This window comes from Platalea leucorodia, assembly GCF_965183815.1.
Source record: "Platalea leucorodia genome assembly, chromosome: 1".
NCBI lineage: Eukaryota > Metazoa > Chordata > Aves > Pelecaniformes > Threskiornithidae > Platalea > Platalea leucorodia.
This window is the reverse complement of record NC_138823.1, coordinates 144,834,635-144,855,672: the sequence shown is the minus strand read 5'-3', so window position 1 is coordinate 144,855,672 and position 21,038 is coordinate 144,834,635. Positions and strand designations below refer to the sequence as shown.

General features: G+C 41.5%; 1 protein-coding gene across 1 annotated transcript in view; it reads left to right on the top strand.

The window, feature by feature from the left end:
- ADAM22 (ADAM metallopeptidase domain 22) overlaps positions 1–21,038 on the top strand; it is a gene marked incomplete at both ends in the record, with an annotated part of 132,955 nt that overhangs the window by 47,178 nt on the left and 64,739 nt on the right. Inside the window, one exon of the mRNA XM_082309222.1 lies at positions 14,615–14,681. Within this exon, the coding sequence (XP_082165348.1) occupies positions 14,615–14,681 (67 nt within the window). The remainder of the gene's footprint in view (positions 1–14,614; positions 14,682–21,038) is intronic.

Sequence of the window (21,038 nt, the reverse complement as noted above, 5' to 3'; positions counted from 1 at the left end):
GCACCTTGTAACTCCTCCTGCAAAGATGCACTTTGCACCGTCAACTCTAGTGCTCTGCTGCACCGCGTTCAAAACGTCACTGTTTTATGCCAGATAGTTGCCAAATTGCATCTGACCCTTCTTTGAGTTGTACAGAGCTGAGGTGGCAGGTGCTGAGCCTGACCTATAGAAAATATGACAGTCCTGGGAAAAAAATCTGGAACAGGTAAGTAACCTCTGAATGAAGAGGTTAGTCCTTTGAAAAGTGGTAACTGGAGTTGGCATGCTCAACTATGAAGATCCCTTTTCATCCTGAAGAGAATACTTCAGGATAAAAATAGATAAGATGAATAGATAATAATAAATAAGATACTTCTTAGAAATCTGTTCTCATTTTATAAATGGGTTTATAATATTTCTATCTATAGGCACATCATGGCTGAAAGATGAGAGGCTACAGGAAAAGACAAAATAGTCATAAGGATTTGCATTATTACAAAAAGAAAATTTTGAGTCTTCGCTGGCACCATAAGCCTACTTTAGAGAAATTGTCATGGCAAGCATTCTGGAGATGTAAGGAGGTGGTGATTCAGATTTAAGACCCTGTGGGAAGAATGCAATATACTTGGGTCTGCTTTGACTCTGCCAGTTTTTCCATCCTGGGATATGTATCTTCTGAAATTTAAACTATTGCTCAGGTGGCTGCATGAGAAGTTGCAGGCGGTTTATTTTTGAGCATGGCTGAATAAAATATGTCAAATTCTGAAAATGTCTGTTAGCACATTAGACACGCCAGTAGGCATGCAGGATAAAGCAATTTGGTTTGTGTTTTGAGTCAAGAGAGAGAGCATGTAGTCTGCTATCTTCTAATCATAAGAATTTTGAGCTAGACTTCTCCAAGCAGACAATTCTGCAAACAAGGCAGTGGATTGGTCCTGATTTAAGAGAGGATGGGTATGAAAGATGAGAATAAAGGGACAGAAAAAGGTGTGGTAAAGGAGCAAGAGAAGACGAATAAGCAAATGGATGTATAATGCATAGTGTATTGCTAACAGATGCCTCCCGGGGATGTAAAATATATCCTATATAAATTTATACAGATATATAGCATATAGAGTCTGATCTCTGTGTATATATACATATAGGAGATACATATATGTATATAAGAAATGGATGGTAGCAGCAGAGCATCAGTCAAATGAGAACTTCTACCAATGCTACATGAGGGAACCAGCTACAAAGCTCAAGATTTTGTTTATAACTTTTTTTACCAATCAATGCACCAAGTTAGCTGGATATATGAACACTGTTAGTAATGCCAGGGATTTCATCCTGTGCCCTTTTTACTACTTAAAAAACAGCCGTAGTTATGTCACCTACCAGTGTAACTGGCCTTAATACAGTTTGGCTGTCTTTGAGAAGGAGCATGAAGATGGGGAGTTTTGTACGTAGAGGAGCGAAGCTAGTGTTAGGGTAGGAGGGATGTGATACCTATGATAAGAAAAGGGGGAAATATTTGCACCCTGCAGGTGTTTTGCTGTAGGACTGTCAGTATGAGTTGAATCATAGTCTTATCCATGCAGCAGCAGAGGGAAAACCGTCAAAGCTGCATTTTCAGAAATGGATCTCCAGTTACAGACGTGGAGCAGTCTCTGCAACGGATGCAGCTAGCAGGGTGCTGCTGACCACTGTTGCTCTGTACAGCTATTGTAGGTTACATGATGTGGATATGAACTATGTATTTAAAAGCAATCCCGTGCTGATATGTAGAAAATAATTTGCATCCTATAAGCACAAATACATTTTCTCTCAGAGTTTCAAGAAATGACTTTGGATAGAAAGGTAATTTTAAAATATCAAATAAGGAGCAGTGACAGTGATTAAATACAAAGAAAATGAAACTGCGTCATACCAATGGTCCATCTGTCCTGGCATTGGCAATGGGAGATGCTGTAAAAGAGCACTCGGGCTGGGCCACTTTCAGGGTCCATTCCACTCACTCCCCCCAACATTCATGGCTGTTTGATTAAAGATGCCAGAAGGCACATCCTTGCGTATGCCTTTTGATATCTATTTATGAACCTGTTGTCCATGACCTTAATCCCTTTCCAGGATACCTTCTGATAACTATCTGCCTGTACAGCTTCCTCTGGCAACGTGTTGCAGAGATTCACAACTTGTTGTGTGACATAGTGCTTTCTTTGATCTGTTTTACATTCTTCTAATTTCTTCAAGTACTTTCTTATTTTACTAATGTGGAATTAGGTGAATAAGAGCTTTGCATGAATTCTGTCTATGGCCCACGTGACATTGTAAACCTCTATCATACTCCCCCACCCTCACCCTATTCTCTCTTCTCCAAATTGAAGAGCCTTTTGAGTTTAGAGAGGGTGATTTACTGGTAGGTAACACACAGGGAGGCGAAGTAACCTGCTGGGTCATCAGCAATGCCAGAGCCGTCTGGCAAGCCAGACAAATCTGACTTGGAACATCATTAGGAAATGGATTTTTTGTCTCTCTCAAGCTAGCTGTTCTCTTGCAGTTGTATATGCTAAATGAAGATTGATGATTCTAAGTTTGGGGAGCTGTGATAATTCCTTGGACTGTGGTTAAATGATTAGTGTTGTCTCAGAATCTGGCTCCTGAGGATTCGGTGGTTAAGGGACTCTTCTCTTCCCACTCTTCATTCATTTTTAAGATGATCCATGAATTTTATTTCACAAAGCTTTGTGTCATTTGTCATGTGTGGATGTTCTGTGAGATTTTCCCGGTAATGCAGACTGCTTCTTCAAGAGACTTCTTTCCTTGTCTTCCTTAACTGTGCATTTGGGTTTGTTTGCATGCTTTCAGAATAAAACCCTGGCTCACTCACAAATGCATTGTGAGACCTTTGACTTCCAATCTGGACAATGTTCTTTGCTATTAAAGTGGACCTTTTTTATCGGAAGAGAAGGATTACAGTGCTGCAGCAGGTACCTGTAATTTCAGTTTCTTGCTCTTTAATTTGCCTGACATTGTGGATACTTTTCACATAATGCCTCATTTTTCCTTAGCCCCTCTACCAGTAACAGGCTTTTTTCAATGTCTTTGTAGTTTCAAGCCCATTTCTATCTTCTTGATGTTCTCGCAGATTGTCTCCATCAGAATAGTTACTAGAAACAAATTAGTTCCTAGATTTAAGGTTTACTATCTTTTGAATTAAAGCTATTTTCAGGTACACCCTTTTCTAGAGATCACATTTTGTGAACAAAAATAAAAGTAGTGGTAACCATTTTTTCTGATCTAATTTCTGAAACATCTCAGGTACTTGAACAGTTGACGCATTCATTAGATTAACAATAAAAACAAGCTTCTTCATAATTTTTCAATCCATGTATGCTAATATTGTTTAATTATATAAAAATGCACACTGTTTAGAAGAAATTATTCTTCTTCATGATCACTACAAAAAAAATTCTTGGGGCATGAGCAACATTTCAAATTTCAGGATAAAATGCAAGTTGTAACAGCAGGTAACCATGAGAATAAGGGGGTGATCGTCCTAAGTGTGTATAAAAGAAATGACAGCACAGCGGGGGGAAAGCTTTGCTGTCATTAAGGATGTACATTTTAGGATGGATGTGTTCAGTGTTAGTGCCAAACTGTAAATGTAACGTTGAAGAGATACTGACTCCTTTGCTGGCCTTTCTTGGCATCATGCAGAAGTGGGAAGCAGTGGCATGGGAATGCTGGTTGGTAAGAAGGGGTGATGGGCTGGGAAATAGAGGAGGAGTAGGAACGTGGCCAGGGAGAAGGGGGATCTGAGGACAGAGGAGGTGGGTATGGTGATGGGGAGTTTGGAAGGAGATGATGAAACAGGCAGGAGCTGGGGCAGAGCATAAATGGCCCCCTTGGTATTCCTGTTTTATGCAGCTTAAGTTTTTTTATTTTATTTGTGTAATCAGATGCTATTTGTTGCCAAAGTAAGTCTGGGAGTGAAGCAAGCCTGTGCTGGCAATGAGGCGGTTTGCTGGACAGTCCCAGTTTACCCCTTACTGGCTTGGGAAGTGCGTATGTACAAAGCAAGTGGTGATGCCTGGCCCCTTTGACAGGGATCTCCTGTGTGGCCCAGGAGAAGCGTCCCCCAAAGCGATGTCTTCACCATTTGCTCTAGTGACTGTCTGTTGTGCTTCGGGTGCCCCGTAAGCAGGACACTTGGGATCAGCAATGAAGAGCTCCAAGAGCTCCTGAGTTGTCCTGACTGCAACACAGGGCAGGACACATCTGAAATGTGTTATGATGAAAAATATATTATATTTCTACAATATATGGCTCTGTGACGTTTCAGACTGGGCACCTAAAACAAACCGATACTTTACAGCTTTCTAGTACTGAGGAAAACGCTAACACCTAATCTCCTAAGGGGAAGTATGTAGAGGACTCAGTATTTGTGTTTTGCAAATACTTTGAGAGAGCATCATGGAAATGCCCATGAGTATAGGAATAATTTGTATATTTGCTTCAGGGCTAAATGATGTATACAGTAACTAAAATTTGAGGTCAAATCTTGAAGGAAGCTACCAAATAAAAATATTTAGTAACTCCCATTCACTAAATGATACAGGTGTCCTGTGCAAAATATATGTGCTTGTTTTTAATAGCATACAGTCATGTCAGGATCATGTTGAGATGACTGATATTTTATAACACTTAAGCATTTAATTTTGCAGTGTTTCTCTTTTAATATAATGTTTGTGGACAATACACAAATATGAACAAAGAGTTGGGTTGAAATGTACTTGAAATCACAAGTGAGTTTACTTGGGAAGTGATTGTCCATATAGTATAAAACAACTTGACTGTATGATGAGGCATATTAAAAACTAGGATTAGACCAGACTAGTAGTTTTGTGCGGGAAAATGTGTAGCCTGTGCCTCTCATGTGCTTGCCTCTTCCCTTTATTATTAATTTACTATTTTCTCAAATACTAAAATTAACTGTTTATCCTGACTTTAAAGTAACAAGCATCCAAACAGAATGGCATTGAGGAAACTGCTTTGCAGTAGTGGTATGGACATGGTCTAAAAATATCTGCTCATTTTAATATGACTCCTTCTGAAATTTCTGTAGGGAAAAAAAGTAATTGCCTGAAGATATACTGGAGTAAATTATTCATCAACAAAAGCAGAGTGAGGTTTTATTGACACTTCCATTGCCATCAGTACTGTAAGGAATTAAACTAGGTAAGAAGCAGCGTAAGTGAACATTGCCCAGACTGCTTTCAACTCTGGCTGTGAAAACAGAAGTTTAGAGCTAGAAAAATCCTATTTCATCTTTCTGCCTGACCAGAGTCTTGCAAACAGCTGCTCTCTGCTCTTTATGCTTAGTAAAGTCTCTAGTTTATCATTATGGCATCTTGAGTAGCAGTGTCTCCCCTTGGATACTGGGAAGAATCTCTGCGAGGGGCGGGGTGCAGCTTCCTTGTTAGGGCAGTAGATTAAATCTTCCTGTTGTCTGAAAGAGAAGACTGTAATCACCTTCCCTCCACCGCCAGCAGGATGAATTAACTGCTGTATTGAATCTGTGCCCTTTGCAGTGCTTGTGCCACAAAATGTTTTAAAATGCTTTCTTTAAAAGAAAAATTTTTCATTATATATCATATCAGATATTATTTATCAGTTTCAGTATTTATGTGAAGAAATGTTAATATTGATGCAAGAAATATTAACAATAATTTCATTTAAGTTGCAATAAAAAAATAGAAACTGAAATTGTGATTTCAGAGCTGCTTTAGGTTTGTGTTATTATTCTTACTTTGTTAGGGTAGGGAGCTATATTCAGATTTCATTAAAACATAGTGGAAAGAAATGTGTGGTGAAATATTATGAGTCAGTAAATGATTAGTTTGTAAGTGTCTCTTCCTAGCTGCAGGACTCAAATATAAACTCTTAGGTTTTTCCCTGGAAAATACAAGCAGTATCTGTTCATCATTATATGCAACACTTAATTTCTCATAAAATTGCCCATATGGTCATTTAGATAGAGGAGATCAGGCTGAATTGCCAAGGTTGAAAAGAATGGGCCAAAAAGTCGGTGGCGTAGTAACTGTAGATGGACGGTGGCACCACAGAATGCCTGCTGGCAGTGAGAGCTGGATGTGCTTCAGGTGCAGTTCACGCATCAGGATGTGGCCACAGCAGCCTGAGCGTTGAAACTACTGCTGTTGCTTTGCAGGTTTTCATTGCAGCTTTTGTTGTGTCCTCTCTCCTTTTTTTATGCCAGTAATAGGAAGCATGTGCGTAACAGAAATTTAGTGAAAGTAAGCAAGAATGTCTTCAGCCTGCTTAAACCTTTTCCCATCAAGAAATGAAGCCAATCCAATAAATCAGACACATACTGTTTGTAAGCCAGAGCTGTAAGACTTCATCTCTGATGCTAGAGGTGGAGGCCCTGCGCAGGGCTGCAGAGTCACTCTGCAGTTTGGTGTCTGCGGTAGGGTGCAGGGCAGTTACTATTGTGTCCTGCAGGCAAATTAGCTATTAAGGGATAAAGGGACTAAGTGCATTTTCAAGTCAGATGGCATTAGGGATCTAAGAGAGAAATCGTGGAGGGGAAAAAATTGAGCAAATGTTAGTATTTGGAAGAAATTTCATCACAGATTCAAGTTGTGTATCATTGCCTGTTACTGAAATGTGAAATTAAGCTCCAGGAAAGGACTGAGATTGGGTACAACTCAGCATTTGTGTATAATCCCTTGAGGACTCAAGCCATTCGTAAGTCCCTAGTTTCTTTTTGGAGAAAGTCTTAAATAGTCAGTAGGAGTAGAAGCATTAAGAAGTTACTTTCTCCCTCCTCTCCTTCGTATTAGCAGCAACAAGAATGGAAAAGCACAGTAAGAATATTTTAAAAAGGGGAGAAGCTTCAATTTGTACAGACAAGAATCGGCTCTGTTTTTCTCAGTTGTTTTTTCCTTCCTCTAAGTAGGCGCTGTGAAAACTGCTGCCGTAAGAGAAGCTACCTAATTCTGACTGATTAGTCCATTTGGCTAACTTAACAGATACAGTCATTAAATTAACTACCCACACAAAAAGAAATTCAGCAATTCTTTTGAGGGGAGGAGGGGATGAAAGTTTTAGAGCTGTGGCTATTAAAGCAGATAGATTAATGGAGTATGGAGATAGCTAATCCCCCCCTGAAGTGCAAGGAAAGATCATGTATGAGCAGAGAGAAGGTGTGTTGGTAGGCATGAGGATAAAGGAGAATTAAAATGTCCTAGCTAGTCAGATACAGAAATCTGCCGGCTAAGTGGCTTTTTTGAGTTTATCTTGCTGTATTTTTGAGTTAGCGCATGGCTGATACTGAAAAGGTTTTAGGACCATAGTGTAACGCGAGGTAATGCTAATTGTCCCTCGTACTCTTACTGACTGGCAGATAGAAACATCCCTTCTGTTCCCTCTCATCTAGTTTTCCACTTTCTTGGTCCTTGTTTCATGATAATAGTCAACCTACCTTCTCTTCCTTGTGTACAAGATGGGCTGTTCTAAAAAGTAACCTCCCCTAGTCTCTCCTTCCATATCTATGAGTCCTGTTAATAAAAGGAGTCTTTCAGCACTTTTCTCAAACCAACACACTGGTAGCTTCCCATCTTCTACAGTAATCTCCTATATGAATCTGATTCCCTCCTTTTTCCCTTCTTTTGAGGGGGATAACTCTCCCTTATGTAATTGAGTTATACTTCAGACCTTTCCAGGTTACTTGGTAGAGGATGTACACCATTGGGAGAAAATCTTTCACCTGATGGCAAGTTTCCTCATCCTCATGTGGTTGGTACCCAAACAGTGCCCATTCCTTCTACTGCAGCCCTCTCAAGCACAATGTTGCAGGAGGCTCCCTTTTCACAGCTTGCTCCTGCAATTTGGGTTAGCATTAATTGTGCAGTTGATATAGCATCTTTCTCTTATCAGCATCTCCATCATTCCCCTGAACCTGTCGTTTTCTCTTGAATGTCTCCATATGCCTGTCGACAGTTTCCTACTGGCATTCGACCCATACAGGCCTTTCTGCTGATTTCAGCTAAAACTCTGTCTTCTTTTTCGGTAATGCATCTCAGCTCAGATGTCTCATTTGATGTCCTTGTCTGGCACCATATTTAATCTGAAATTTCAGGTGTATGTAATGGAGAGTTGTGGAGACAGAAATCAGGGTGAACAGACAGACGAAATGATAAAGAATTCCCACAGTGTCTAAGGAGACACAGCAACAATATCAGATATCATGAAGCCAGTCATTTGCCTCATTTATAACACTGATATGCAAATAAAGATGCATTTTAGTACTATGATTACGAACTCCCTTTGTTTCTACCTTTCTTAAGTTTGTAATTTTTCCTATAGCCTCTATATCATTTCTGCTCTTTTTCTTCCATAACTTCTAGGCTTTCCATCTTTAGTCTCTTAAATCTGGAGAGTTAATTTTTGTTCAGAAGCTGGTGATGGGCATTTTCCTTCTCTTCTTGAAATTGAAAGTTTCTATTTAATTTCCAGAGATAATTCCCAGTTTGTTATCCATTTCATATTCCAATGCAAACCTGTTCCCTTTTAAAAAATCTTTAATGGCCTCTTTTTTCTTCTTTCAAGTTGAAGTGCTTTATAATCTCCTGGTTTTTTCTTTCTGTTTCTTTAAACACTTGGTCTGTTCTGTCCTCTTTTCTCTTGCCACCTTATTTTTTTTCCCCTCTTTTTTTTCCCCTTTCCTGGAGCAGCCTCTTTCTGCTGGGGAACCCATCTATTTCCAAAGGTCATCTGTTTCCCTGGGTTCCCAATCTCAGCTTTGGTTTGGTAAACCTCATATGCAAACGTTACAGTTAATTCAAGGTAGAATTTAAGTGCATATACATGCATGATCTTGGATTAGGATAATTTCCTTGGTTGGGGCCCTCTTCTGTAAGAAAGTTCCCCCAGCTGCCTCCTCCTGTTGTGACTATTTGGGAGAGTTGGAAGAGCAGAGAGGAGCTTGCACATTTTTTTGTTCTGGCCCTTGCGCTAGTGGGTCTGTATGGGATGGACTCATATGGTTGTGACTTAAGATATGCTCCAAAAAATGATGCTGCTGTAAACAAAACTACACTACTTGATTTGTGTACATTTTTAAAATAACAGACCTCTGAAAACAGAATTGCTATTATTAGCATAACTGGTTTTTCCTTGTAAAAGCCACGGATCACATGTGTTTTTTTCCTGTGAAATGTTTTATTTTTAGGTCTTAACATATGCAGGTTTTTGCCGTGCCTTTTCAAAGAATTTGTATCAATGCATCAGCATTCTGCAGTATTGTCTTTTATAGTGTCGATGTTTTTTCCACTGTGATTTTCTACATCCTTCGTGTTTCTAAAATTTTTTTTCACAATCTGTTTTTTTTTTCCACATGCAGATTTTCTTTATGATTAATACCAAAACTGCTACTAAATTATTCCTATTTCGTCTCTACCATAGGAAGGGTTGTACAATATATGTTGAGGTGCATATTGTTTTAATGCTGATTGCTCAGTGTCTTATGTTGCTTAAATAATTTTCAGCATGTTTCACAAGCATTTCACTACAGCTTTTTGTTTGTTTTAAAGTAATGGCTTTTATTAAAATTACACAGTTATGTGCCTCACTGTTACTGAAGACAAAACATTACTCCACCTATGAGGTGATTTCATGAGAGAAGCATATCTTTTGGCATAAGTTTACAAGACTGTGTAATTGTTAGGTTGTAGCTTAGTTTGTAATAGCACTGATTGCATTATTGGATTTGCGAGAGTGTTGTGTTTTTTATATTTTCTGTGCAGGAGTCATAATAATAATAATAATAATAAAGCATAACACGGCATCATTTGTGGGTTTTTCTACTGCTAAAATATTCCTGGACATATCCTGCCTGCCATGTTACTTAGCGTAGGCTTTTAAAGTGTCTTTAAATTTCAGACCTGTCATCTGTTTGTAAGCTCTGGGCTTGGTCCCCAGGAGCTGTGCATGGCGTTTCCCTTCCAGCCAGGCTCCTTTTGGGAACCGAGGCACCTGCGACAGACCTTGAGAGGCAGGGGAATGCCAGCGGCTCCCCAGCTGTTCCCAGCCCCTTTGTGCTGAAAGTGGGGACTGAGCAGGACAAAATGGATGGACCTCTTCAGGAATTGTTCTCTTGGCCTACTTTGAAAGTAAACACAATTCAAACAACCTGGGTGTGTCCATCAGACGGGTGGTGGGTGGGAGGAGAGCAGCTGACTGACCACCGGCAACCCTGGAGCTGGATGCTGGGGGACCCTACATAACCCCCAGGAGAAACAGGGCCCTGCCAGGGTGCAGCCAGAGCAGCCCAGGTCAGGTCAGAGGGATGTTTGGCCAACTGTCCTGTCCCAGTGGCCCAAGGCAGATGCTGAGGGAGAAGCGGAAGAGCAGAACAAGCATATATGAGGCTTCCCCAGAGTCCTTTTCCAGGACTCCAAGACTTTCTGAGTCAGGTATGATTTCTGTGTGTTTGGCAGCCCTCAGTTATGTCCATTAACTTGTCCATTCCCAGCTTGAACCAGTACAGACCTCCAGCATCCATGCTTTGCTGGGGCAAGAGGTTCCACATTGTAACCAGGGTCTGTGCCAGAAAAGGTCTCTTTTTATTAGTTTTGAGCTTACTGGCTTCTTCTGTTACCTCCTAGTTCTTGTATTGTACAAGGCAGAGAATGATCAATCTCTTTGTTTTCTCATGCTAGACACAATTTCCAGATCTTTGAGAACATAACATATGATCTTCCAGAACATAAAAACATTAACAGCAGTATCTTTTAAAAAGCAATAATTTTGTTAGACCCACATGAGAAGACCCTGTGCTTCTCCTTGTCATCCCTCCAAATACAACTGTAAACTCTGAGTTAAGTGATTCTGTTTGATCTCTGTCTTTTGTACTGTGTACTGACTTTAATATCTTACATTTTATAATCTCTTGCATCTTCCTTGGCACAAAATCCTTTGTGGCCATCAGATAAGGAGGATGACCTTAGTTTAACTAAGTCCCCCAGAAATAACTAAGAGTAAAAGTAGAGCCCTAAGCTATAGAAGTGGCTAAATACATTTTAAGAGAGCATCTGTCTGAATTTCTAAATCTGGAAAAGGCATACAGACCTTACAGAAGTCTTTGAGCTTCTCCCAGGTGGATGAGTATCCTAAGTATTCCCTTCTAAGAGGAATTAGAGGACTGTAATCAGTAACTCAAAAAACAGTATCTCTCTTAGGTGCCCCTCAACAATGGGTCACTCTCAGGCTGCTGTGCAAAGCATCAATGTAGATATATGGGCCTGACCAGAATTAAGGGGGTCCTAGAGGGTGAATCTGGAGGCATCTGGTGATGCTGGTTCTGCAGTGGCTGAAGGAATCGGTCACTCTTTCTTCCTTCCCTATTGACAGCTGCTCAGGTACCTTCCCTCCCTTGCATCAGCTCTGGAGCTTATCGTACCTCTTCACAAGGGACTTCAGTTGCCTAATGCAGCAAAACCATGGGTTTGTTGAACCCTCCCAAGTGTACTTTGATGAGTGCCAGTACTTATACCAAGAGTATTTTGATGAGTGCTTGTGGTGACACAAGGTTGGTTCAACGCTTGCTGCTGAGGGGGCACTGAGACCTCCTGCTTTCAGCAGCAACTGGCTGTGAACTCACTGTGACTGAGGGGACCCCACCTCCATGGACAGTTGTCCCATGGATGCTCCCATTCAGAAATATATTAGCATCCCTCTTTTTGTTGCCTCTGTTACTTGCACTTAGATACAAAGCCTTTTTTTAACATCCAGTTTCCATTGACTCATTGACAGTCTGTGTACATTTGAGGTTCTGCTGGCATCTTCTACAGCCTATATTAGCTACCTTTACATCTTGGTGTATAAACTCTGGTGCATTCAGATCCCCTCACAACTCAATTTTTTGCTAGACTTCAGGAGCTTTCTGTTCCCTGGTTATCTCAGGAGCCTCTCTGTGCTTGCAGGTAATGGAACTTTCTAAGCAAAGCTGTCCAGTACCTTTCCACAGTATTTGAAAAGAGGTCTCCTTTGGACAGTGGTATTAATCTTACCTCAGTTTGACTGGAAATACATCTTCTTTGATGTGGTCTAGGATGACAGTTGTGTTTTTCAGGAAGACACCCTATTGATCTGGCAAATCATTTTGCCAGAAACGAGTGCAGTCATGCCTCTCGTCCTTATAAACCAGGCCCTCCAAAACAACATAATAGAAATTCCCTTCAGCCCTTAAGTGCATAAATTTGCTGTTTGTACAATTGAATTTGATCCTATTTCTAATATCCAGTCCTGAAGATCATCCAGCTCTTTCCTGTGGGAGTTTTTTTCAATCTTCTTTATTCCCCATGCTTTCCAACTTAGTGTTATCAGCATATTTCAGTAAAGTACTCCTGGTTTTTGTGCCTGGGTTATTAATGCAAATACCAAGCTGGCAGTTTTGTAGGGCTGATATGGAAGGACCCATACTACCAACCTTGTCCTGCTCGGGGCTCACTTGGGGCAGTCACCAATGCCTATGTGAGCAAAAAACTCTGTGGCCCTGCTGCCTGTTAGCCAGGGTGAAGCTCTGGAGAGCTGAGCGGCTGCTGCTGTGGGTGCCGCTCTGCTGTCCTTGCCCTCCCACAGCAGGTCGGCTTGCCTCTAGCCTGGGTGTTTTGCTGTTTGAAGGAGAAACATTCAATTTTGCCTCTTCTGCCGAGGTCTGTGCTCGTTGCCTCCTGTCCCCTCAGTCAACATGCCTGTTGTCATGATTTCTTTACTGATTCTTCATCTTTTCCAGTTTAATCGCCTCTTAGGTGGGACAATATCAAATCTTTATACAGATTTAATCTCAATAAAATTGTGTAATCTTTGAAAATGTTTAGTGAAATTTCTGATGTAGATTATTTGCTTGCCTAGAAAATAACTTATGAGGGAGAAGATTTGACTGGTTTAGCATTGAAGTGTCTTAGTAAATACAGTGTTCATTTAACTTATATTACGTTTGTCTCAGGTCTGATTGTTTTTTCTCTTCAGTGTTTGTTCCAAAGCCTTGTGTACTTTTGAGGCTGGGTTTACTGTTGCCCAGAGCATTTTCCTCTGACGTTGCTAAAGCTGCAGGGCTCCCAGGGAGAGCGAGTGTGAGGGACGGGCCCCGATGGAGGCCTGCCCTGGGAGCCCGAGGACAGCATGGCCCCCGCCACCTGCCTTCACGCCCACACCGGGTGGGACTGGCCATGAGCCCATGGTGTGGTGCAGTTCCTCTGGCTGCTGGCTTTGCCTATCCATTTAGCATGATCCTGAGCTCACCATACTGGCATTACAAGGTCATTTCATTATCGTGCCGTTGTGTCCTTAGGAGTCTGCTGGAGGCAGCTGCCATTTTCCCTCAGATACAGCCTGCTGCAGGAGTGACTCCAACTGGTTTCTCATCCTTTTGATTTTTTCTTGTTTTAAAGTTCACCTAACTTCCCTACTGTTTGTTTTTAGTAGCAAATAGAAAAGTGTCTTGAATTAAAATCATTATCAGTGGCTGGTTTTGAACATTCTGTGAAGAAACCTCCCCTCAGTTTTCCTTGTCCCGCCTTCTGGTATTAAAAAAATTAATGTATCCCATTGTGCTGGTTTTGGCTGGGGTAGAGTTAATTTTCTTCATAGTAGTTAGTATGGGGCTATGTTTTGGATTTGTGGTGGAAACAGTGTTGATAACACAGGGATGTTTTCATTATTGCTGAGCAGTGCGTACACAGAGTCAAGGCCCTTTCTGCTTCTCACCCCACCCCACCAGCGAGGAGGCTGGGGGTGCACAAGAAGTTGGGAGGGGACACAGCTGGGACAGCTGACCCCAGCTGGCCAAAGGGATATCCCATACCGTATGATGTCATGCTCAGCATATAAAGCTGGGGGAAGAAGAAGGAATGGGGGGACATTCAGAGTGATGGTGTTTTGTCTTCCCAAGTAACCGTTAAACGTGATGGAACCCTGCTTTCCTGGCGATGGCCGAACACCTGCCTGCCGATGGGAAGTAGGGAATGAATTCCTTGTTTTGCTTTGCTTGCATGTGCGGCTTTTGCTTTACCCATTAAGCTGTTTTAACCCCAGCCAGCAACTAAGGACCACACAGCCACTCGCTCACTCCCCCCTGGTGGGATGGGGGAGAGAATCAGAAGAGTAAAAGTGAGAAAACTTGTGGGTTGAGATAAAGACAGTTTAATAGGTAAAGCCGCTCATGCAAGCAAAGTAAAACAAGGAATTCATTCACTGCTTCCCATCGGCAGGCAGGTGTTCAGCCATCTCCAGGAAAGCAGGGCTCCATCACGCGTAACAGTTACTTGGGAAGACAAATGCCATCACTCTGAATGTCCGTCCCCCCCCCCCCCCTTCTTCTTCCCCCAGCTTTATATGCTGAGCATGACATCATACGGTATGGAATAGCCCTTTCGTCAGCTGGGGTCAGTTTGTGCACTGTGTAACTCCATTGGAGGTGGTTGTTTCAGTGATTTTTATGAACATTTTAGGAAAAGTATCCTGCAGGTTTTGCCCTTTTGAAATGTAAATGTTTAATCAATGCTTGCTGAGAGGGAGTGCAAGAACACATGCACGAGGCTTACGGTTTTTTTTCTGTTTCTTGCAGTGACCTGCTGTCTTCTGAATATCTTGAGAGGCATATTGAGCAAGGTGGGAAGACAGTGGAAGTTAAAGTAAGAATTTCCTTTTTATGCTTTGCTTTTTTAATTTGCTTTGCTTTTGATGTTAATGCAAACTCACCTATTTTCTTGCAAGGAGAGATATCTGATTTTTAGGGTGATTTGTTTTACTCTTCTGAGGCAAGCATGTTTCATGACTTCTAACTTTGCAGCTTTTTAAAGAAGACAAAATTTTTTGGCAAATTTATCACATTAATCTTTATATCAAAATGGTATCCATGAAAAATGTATACATGGTAGTTCTTTTTACTAGTAAATATAATTTACTTTTGATGCCTATTGAAGAAAATCTTTCTGGTTTGGTAGCTAGCATTTCCTCATTGTACTAAACTCCAAGTTTGTTGTTTTTAATGAGCTTCTTCGTAAGTTTGAGAATAGCAAGATTTATTGTATAATATTTCCAAATATCTAATCACTGTCTCAAATTGTGGGTTTCTTTCTCTGGGTGTTTGTTGGCATGATAGCTACACGATCCTGTGTGTTGCAGTTGTCTTCTGTGAAATGTCCCACTGCCTTTGCAGGAGTGTTTTGTTATTTGCATGCAACATGGGAGAATTTTTTTGAGGACCTTCTGTTTGTTAGGACAATATTTTGTAGATGTCAGGTATAAAATTGCTGTAGATTACATAAAATGTGCATGAATGTAATATATGCTGTGCATAATGGAAACTCTTTAAATTTGCCTATCAGGTCAATATTTGTTCAAAGTTTACATTTTATTAAAAAAACCCCAAAAGTCTTTTACTAAATCTGAGATCACCTAAATACCCTGAAACAAATGCGTTAACCTCTGCAATGTAAAAGTGGAAGTGGAAATGGACAAAGCAATCCTTTAGCTGAATCTTTAGCCACTGAGTAGCTGAAGATACATTTCCTTTGTTTTATCCCTTTCTAGCATTTGCGAACTTGAGATCTGCTTTCTTTTTACTGTCTGATAATAGTCTGCATACATTATCAGACTGAGGCAAACACATATGTGTTCCGTTAAATTGTAAAGCCTAATTTCTCAGTCAGCCATGCTCTGCAGTCAAGAAGTCTCGACTCAGATTCAGAATATGAGTCAAAGCAGAAATAAAGATAATAGCTGATATTAATAAGAACAAAACAATCCATTTGTCTGCGTTAAAGCATATATGCAAGTTAGCTAAGTTAATCTATCTGAGTCCCATCACTGAATTAGGACAAGTCTGTTTCTGATGAGTAAGCCTTAATCAAGCAAGGAAATGTTTGAAATCAGTGGCTCTTCTCATGTAAGTACTGTTTAATTGCATGGGGAAGAGACGGGAGGATCAGGCTTTTCAGAGAAAGGGTCATAAAATGTTTTCTGGGCAAAATATCTCCCAGCCTCCAGGGTCCCAGAGATCATTTCCCATTCAGTTTGCTGCCGTGCAGGGTCATGGTATACTTTCAGGGATGGCCAGCGCTGCCTTGCTTAGTACTCTCAAATCTGCTTTAAGTAGAGAACCAACATTGCTGCATTGACCTTGATGCTCGAGATGAACCAAATTGGGAGTGAAAGGGTCATGAGGTTGCACTGCAAAGGAGGGCAGTTGCTGCTTGGCTGGTGTGTTTTGCTCTCCATGCTGTCTTGCACCTTGTGCACCTGCGGGCAGGGGTGGCCAGGGTGTGCGGGGGGGCTCTTCTGCCCCCTCCTCACCCACTGCTCCGGGAGTTTGGCAGGCAGCAGTCCTACGGAAGCATGCCAGAAAGGGGGATGTATATTTTTTGCTTGTTTTCCTGCATTCAGGTTTCTGGGATTGGAGGAGAGGGAAGCAGCTGCTGTGACAAAATGTCCGGAAGAGCCGGTTGGCTGCAATCATGGGCATATTTTCAGAAAAGTTCAGATATCAAAAGATTTTTGGAAGATGCAGGCTGCCGAGTACATTTTGATGCCAGACAGTGAGTGAAGCTAATTTCAGTACCCAGTAGCTGTTTAAAAATAAATCTGATTCCCTCTGACCAGCCAGTATTTTTCAGAGCACCTGTAAGTGCCCTGGAGAGCCCTGCTCATTTGTTGAGCAATTTCTGAAAAGCCCAGCAGCATCTGTTTTGCATTTGAGAAACTGAACTCTGGTTTTACATCAAATGTTTTGAAAATCTTACTGCAAATAAAAGAATTTTTCATGATGGTGGTTTAGTACCTTCAATTTCTGTGGAAACTGTTTACCATAACCAGTAAAACCACCTTTAAATTAGTACTTACAGTATGTACCAGGCAAAACATAATTATTATACTAGATTTTAGAGATTGTGCAGATTGCTTAGATACTTATTTAAAAATAGCTAGTAAAAGGGTGCAAATTATAAATAAATCACAAAGTGTGCACTCTGTTACGCAGCATATTCTTAAGCAGAAGCAGGAGAAGAGGTATTTCAGAAGGGAGCCAGGCTTCTATCAGTTGCTTCAGTGTGCTGCTCTTCACCCACCTCTGTGCGATTTGTCTTTGGCTGTAGGCAGAAACAGAGGCGGCGTGGCAACATCTCTCTTGCTGCTTTGGTGGGAGAAATGGTGACAGAAAATGTCCATCTGCCATCCAGTGCCAGCTGCAGGCTTTGAGCAAGCCTGTTTATACAGCAAAAGGGCCTCCTCTGTTCTTGGCCTTCTTAGTGACATAAGGCGAGGTGTAATTTGAAATACATATATATTCCCCCCCTTGCATTTCTCAGTGCAGGAATACTGCACAAACATGCAAATTGTCAGTGCTGCTGTTGTGCCATAAGCAATATGGGAGAAGACAGGAGCTTTGGATCGCTGTGGGAAGGCAGCTGTACGTACACTCAGCAGTTTAGGAATGTTACAGGCATGAATGTGTCCGGGAAGCAGATGCCTGCCTTGGCTCATATGCGATGTGGAGTTGATAACTACTTCTGCCACTCCTCCCCCTCTCCATCCCCCCCAGTAAAACTTCCTGTGCTGTAAAATACATATGGATCTTCAGCCATTACTTAGAGTGCTTCAGAGAGGAGAGGGGGACAGGGAAAGGGAGAAACATTCAGATCATTAAAAAGTGCCACTTTGAAGGAGCAAAGGGATTTTTACAGGGAGGAGAGTCCTCACTTTAACACACCTTTTTATTATAAGAGAAAGTTGAATTACATTTGATTGCTGCATAATTCATTAATACATTGGACCATTGTGAAGGTGGAACATGTTACTCATGTTTTTGCAGGGTGCCAGCATTTAGCAGCTGCAGAAGAGAGGCTTCTCTGTGAGATGTCCTTGTTGATTTCGCGCAGTTAGGCAGCACCTAAGGCATTCTTATTAAACCAGTAGCAATGTGCAGTGCTTAAGAAAAACAAAAGGAGGTTGAATTATTTCAGTGTTCCCCCCCCACGCCCTCCTTTACTTCAGATCATGTCTCTAACTGCTGGGAAAGCAGCAGTATTGGCCTAAATTCCCTCTGGTAGCAAAGAGAATAATCAATTAATAAGAAAGAGAAAAACCCTTCATGCATTGCCTTTTCCCGATTGTGTCAGTCCAGATCATGCTATGCTCACAGCACATAAATACTCAACTTGTGTATACTTAATGTTGCTGCGGTATATCTCCGTGTCCTTTTATCTCTCTCTCTCGTTCTCTCTTTTGGGTTATCATTCTGTCACTGATGCTGTCAGTGAGATGAAAGGCAAAAACCAGCTATAGTGCTGAGTAATTCACATTGCTGGATTTTTCTCCCTCAGAAGGAACAACTGATATCTATTCAGTGACATTTTCTCATATAAAATACTTCAGTTTTCTTCTTTGGAGAGCGTAGAAATAGATGTTTCTGCCTGTATTCCCCCCAAACATTGGACAATTCTGTGAGTTCTTAGAAAATTGCTTTCTGAAAAAAATTAAGCAATGGAAATAATTCAGATCCCAGTCAGAGAACTTACACAGGTAGAGTTGTGGTAGATAAATGCCGTGAATTTTTGATGGCATGTTTAAAAATAACGAGAAGGACCTGTATTTCACAGGCAATCCTAAAATTCTTGTGTGGTGGTGTAAACACAGTATGTGTATTGTGGGCACAAAATTACAGCAGGAGTGCTCACAGCATAAAAGAACATTGCTTTTTGCTTCTACTTCACAGCGTGTCCATAATCATGACAGCATCAAACAACATAAATGGAATAATATTAAATGCTAGGTACTGGTTTTCTCCATTGTAGTGTTGACAGAGAAGCTTTGGCCAAACTTGCCTTGTGGCTTAAGATTGCCTTGTGGCTTTGTGTCCCAAGCTGTGCTGAGCCATATTGCTGGCCCTCGCAGTGCTCAGCCGCTGCCTGTGCAGCAGCGAGCGTGGGCAGGGCAGTGCCCGGTGCCTGCCTTCCAACCACCCGCAGCCGTCCTCTCGAGCTGGGGTGCCCCAGCATAGCCTCTTGCTCCGCGGTGGCTCTAGCAGAGGTGCTGTCATTGCAGTTTGGGGAATGAGGGTTGTGGGGCAAATGTATTTTAATGCTGCACAGCAAAGCAGAGCTCTTAGTTTATGCAAAAATAGTCATTATTTTCTTTTGTTATGTGCATCGTTTGGCTAGGAGCGTGTGCAAAATGCCTGTTACTGTAGCTTACAGCTATTTTAATGCCTGTGCACAAGAGGGGAAAATTATTGTTCTTCGTTGCCTTGCTGTGATTAAAGTCTCAGCTTGTGTGTGCTATGATGTGTATTTGAAGGACTCTTTAAATGCCCTTTTTTAGGAAAATAATGTAGAAGGGAGAAAAATATTAAAATCTTGAAAGGCCAGAGAGGGCTGGGGACCCTTGACATGATGGGTATTGCTTTTTCTGTTAACTCCCTCCTTCAAATCTCGTCTGCTTGAGGAGTTGTTAAGGTACAGTTCCTTGACTGAGGGCAACATCTGTGTCTGTCACGTCTTAGTGCCTGTGTTTGATGAGACCTTATCCTAAGTAGCATTCCAACATTTCGCTGTATCGCCACAGGTACGAACTGATGATAAGGCTACAATAATTTGAGGTGCAGCCAGAATAAATGCCAAGCCAGTGCGCTGGTCATTTTTATCATTGACTGGTATGTTTCCAATCTTACAGCAGGGTACTTCCACCAGCATCTTCCAGTTTTAAGGGCATCCACTGTCTGAGCTTCGTAGAAGAATCTTTTAATTTTTCTTTAGCTTTTGGCAACTCACTGTTTTATAACCAAAGAGGAAGGCGTTTCAACTTGTCAGAGAAGCCCGTATGCTAAACAGGCTCTCCTGTGAAGGATTACATTTTCTTCCTGAAAACCAGAGCACCAGTTCGGTTGACAGGAGGGGATGGGAGGGGAGCGCAGGGAGGCTCTGCTCTGGGAGACTGGAGCCTGGGGCCGGTGGGGAGCTGTGTGTGCACGTACCCGGAGCTTGCACAACCTGGTGATGAGCCCCTAGGGGAGAAAAGAAACTGAAAAGGAACAAATAATAAATAATGCAGGAATTATATATGCCTATTTCTGGCAGGGCTTTTTCAGCTGTGTCCGGAGACTAGAGAAGCTGTTAGTACCAGAAAAATCCCTCTCTTGCTTGTTTGAGAGAAGATTTTGAATAAGGGTTCCCGTAATGTCGTCAGAGCTCCCCTGCCCTACTCCCTCAACAGAGCTCTGCTTGCCTCATGGCAAATTATTAACAAATCTAGGCCATAATCTACTTTTTAGTGATAGCGATAAACTAGCCGAAGAAGAGCTGACAGGGAGTCTGTGAGTCTGACACAGTTTAGCAGGGGATTCCTGCAAGGTTGATCTTCAGACTGCTCTCATCAAATATTTTCATTAATGACTTAGGTAGCAAAACCCGATGTGTATATTAATGAAATTTGTTAGCAGTACAAAACTGGGAAGCATTACAGAAGGATCAGATGGAGAATTGTCTATCTTTGACCCATGGAGTAAATAAAAATGGGATGAAATTGGATAGAACAAATGGCAACTTCTTTCACTTAGGGACTAATTATACACGTTTTTGCTGCACTATGGGAGTTCGTAAATTGAAAGTTCCACAAGAAAGAGAAGATCAGAGTGTGGTAGTGGAGCAGGGAATGACTGTATGGTTCATACTTTACAGGATGCTGCCATCGCAAAGGGAACTAACTGTGGTCCCAGAGTATACTGGTCAAATTACTTCCCGTAGATTTTGGCTATAATTAATGGTACTGTATGTGCTTCATGAAGAGTTGACAAAATTTTTAAATGTCTGTGTGTTTTCAGTTACTCTGGACATCTTCTTTTTCAGCAGCGTCATGCTGCTGCACTGAGTCGATAGGCATTGAGAAATACCTCACTATCCTGTTTTAGCATTGTTTGAATTATGAAGGCAATTCCTTTGAGGTTTAGTAAAACGTAGTATCCTCTCTGGGGTACCAGGGCAAAATAATCAGCCATC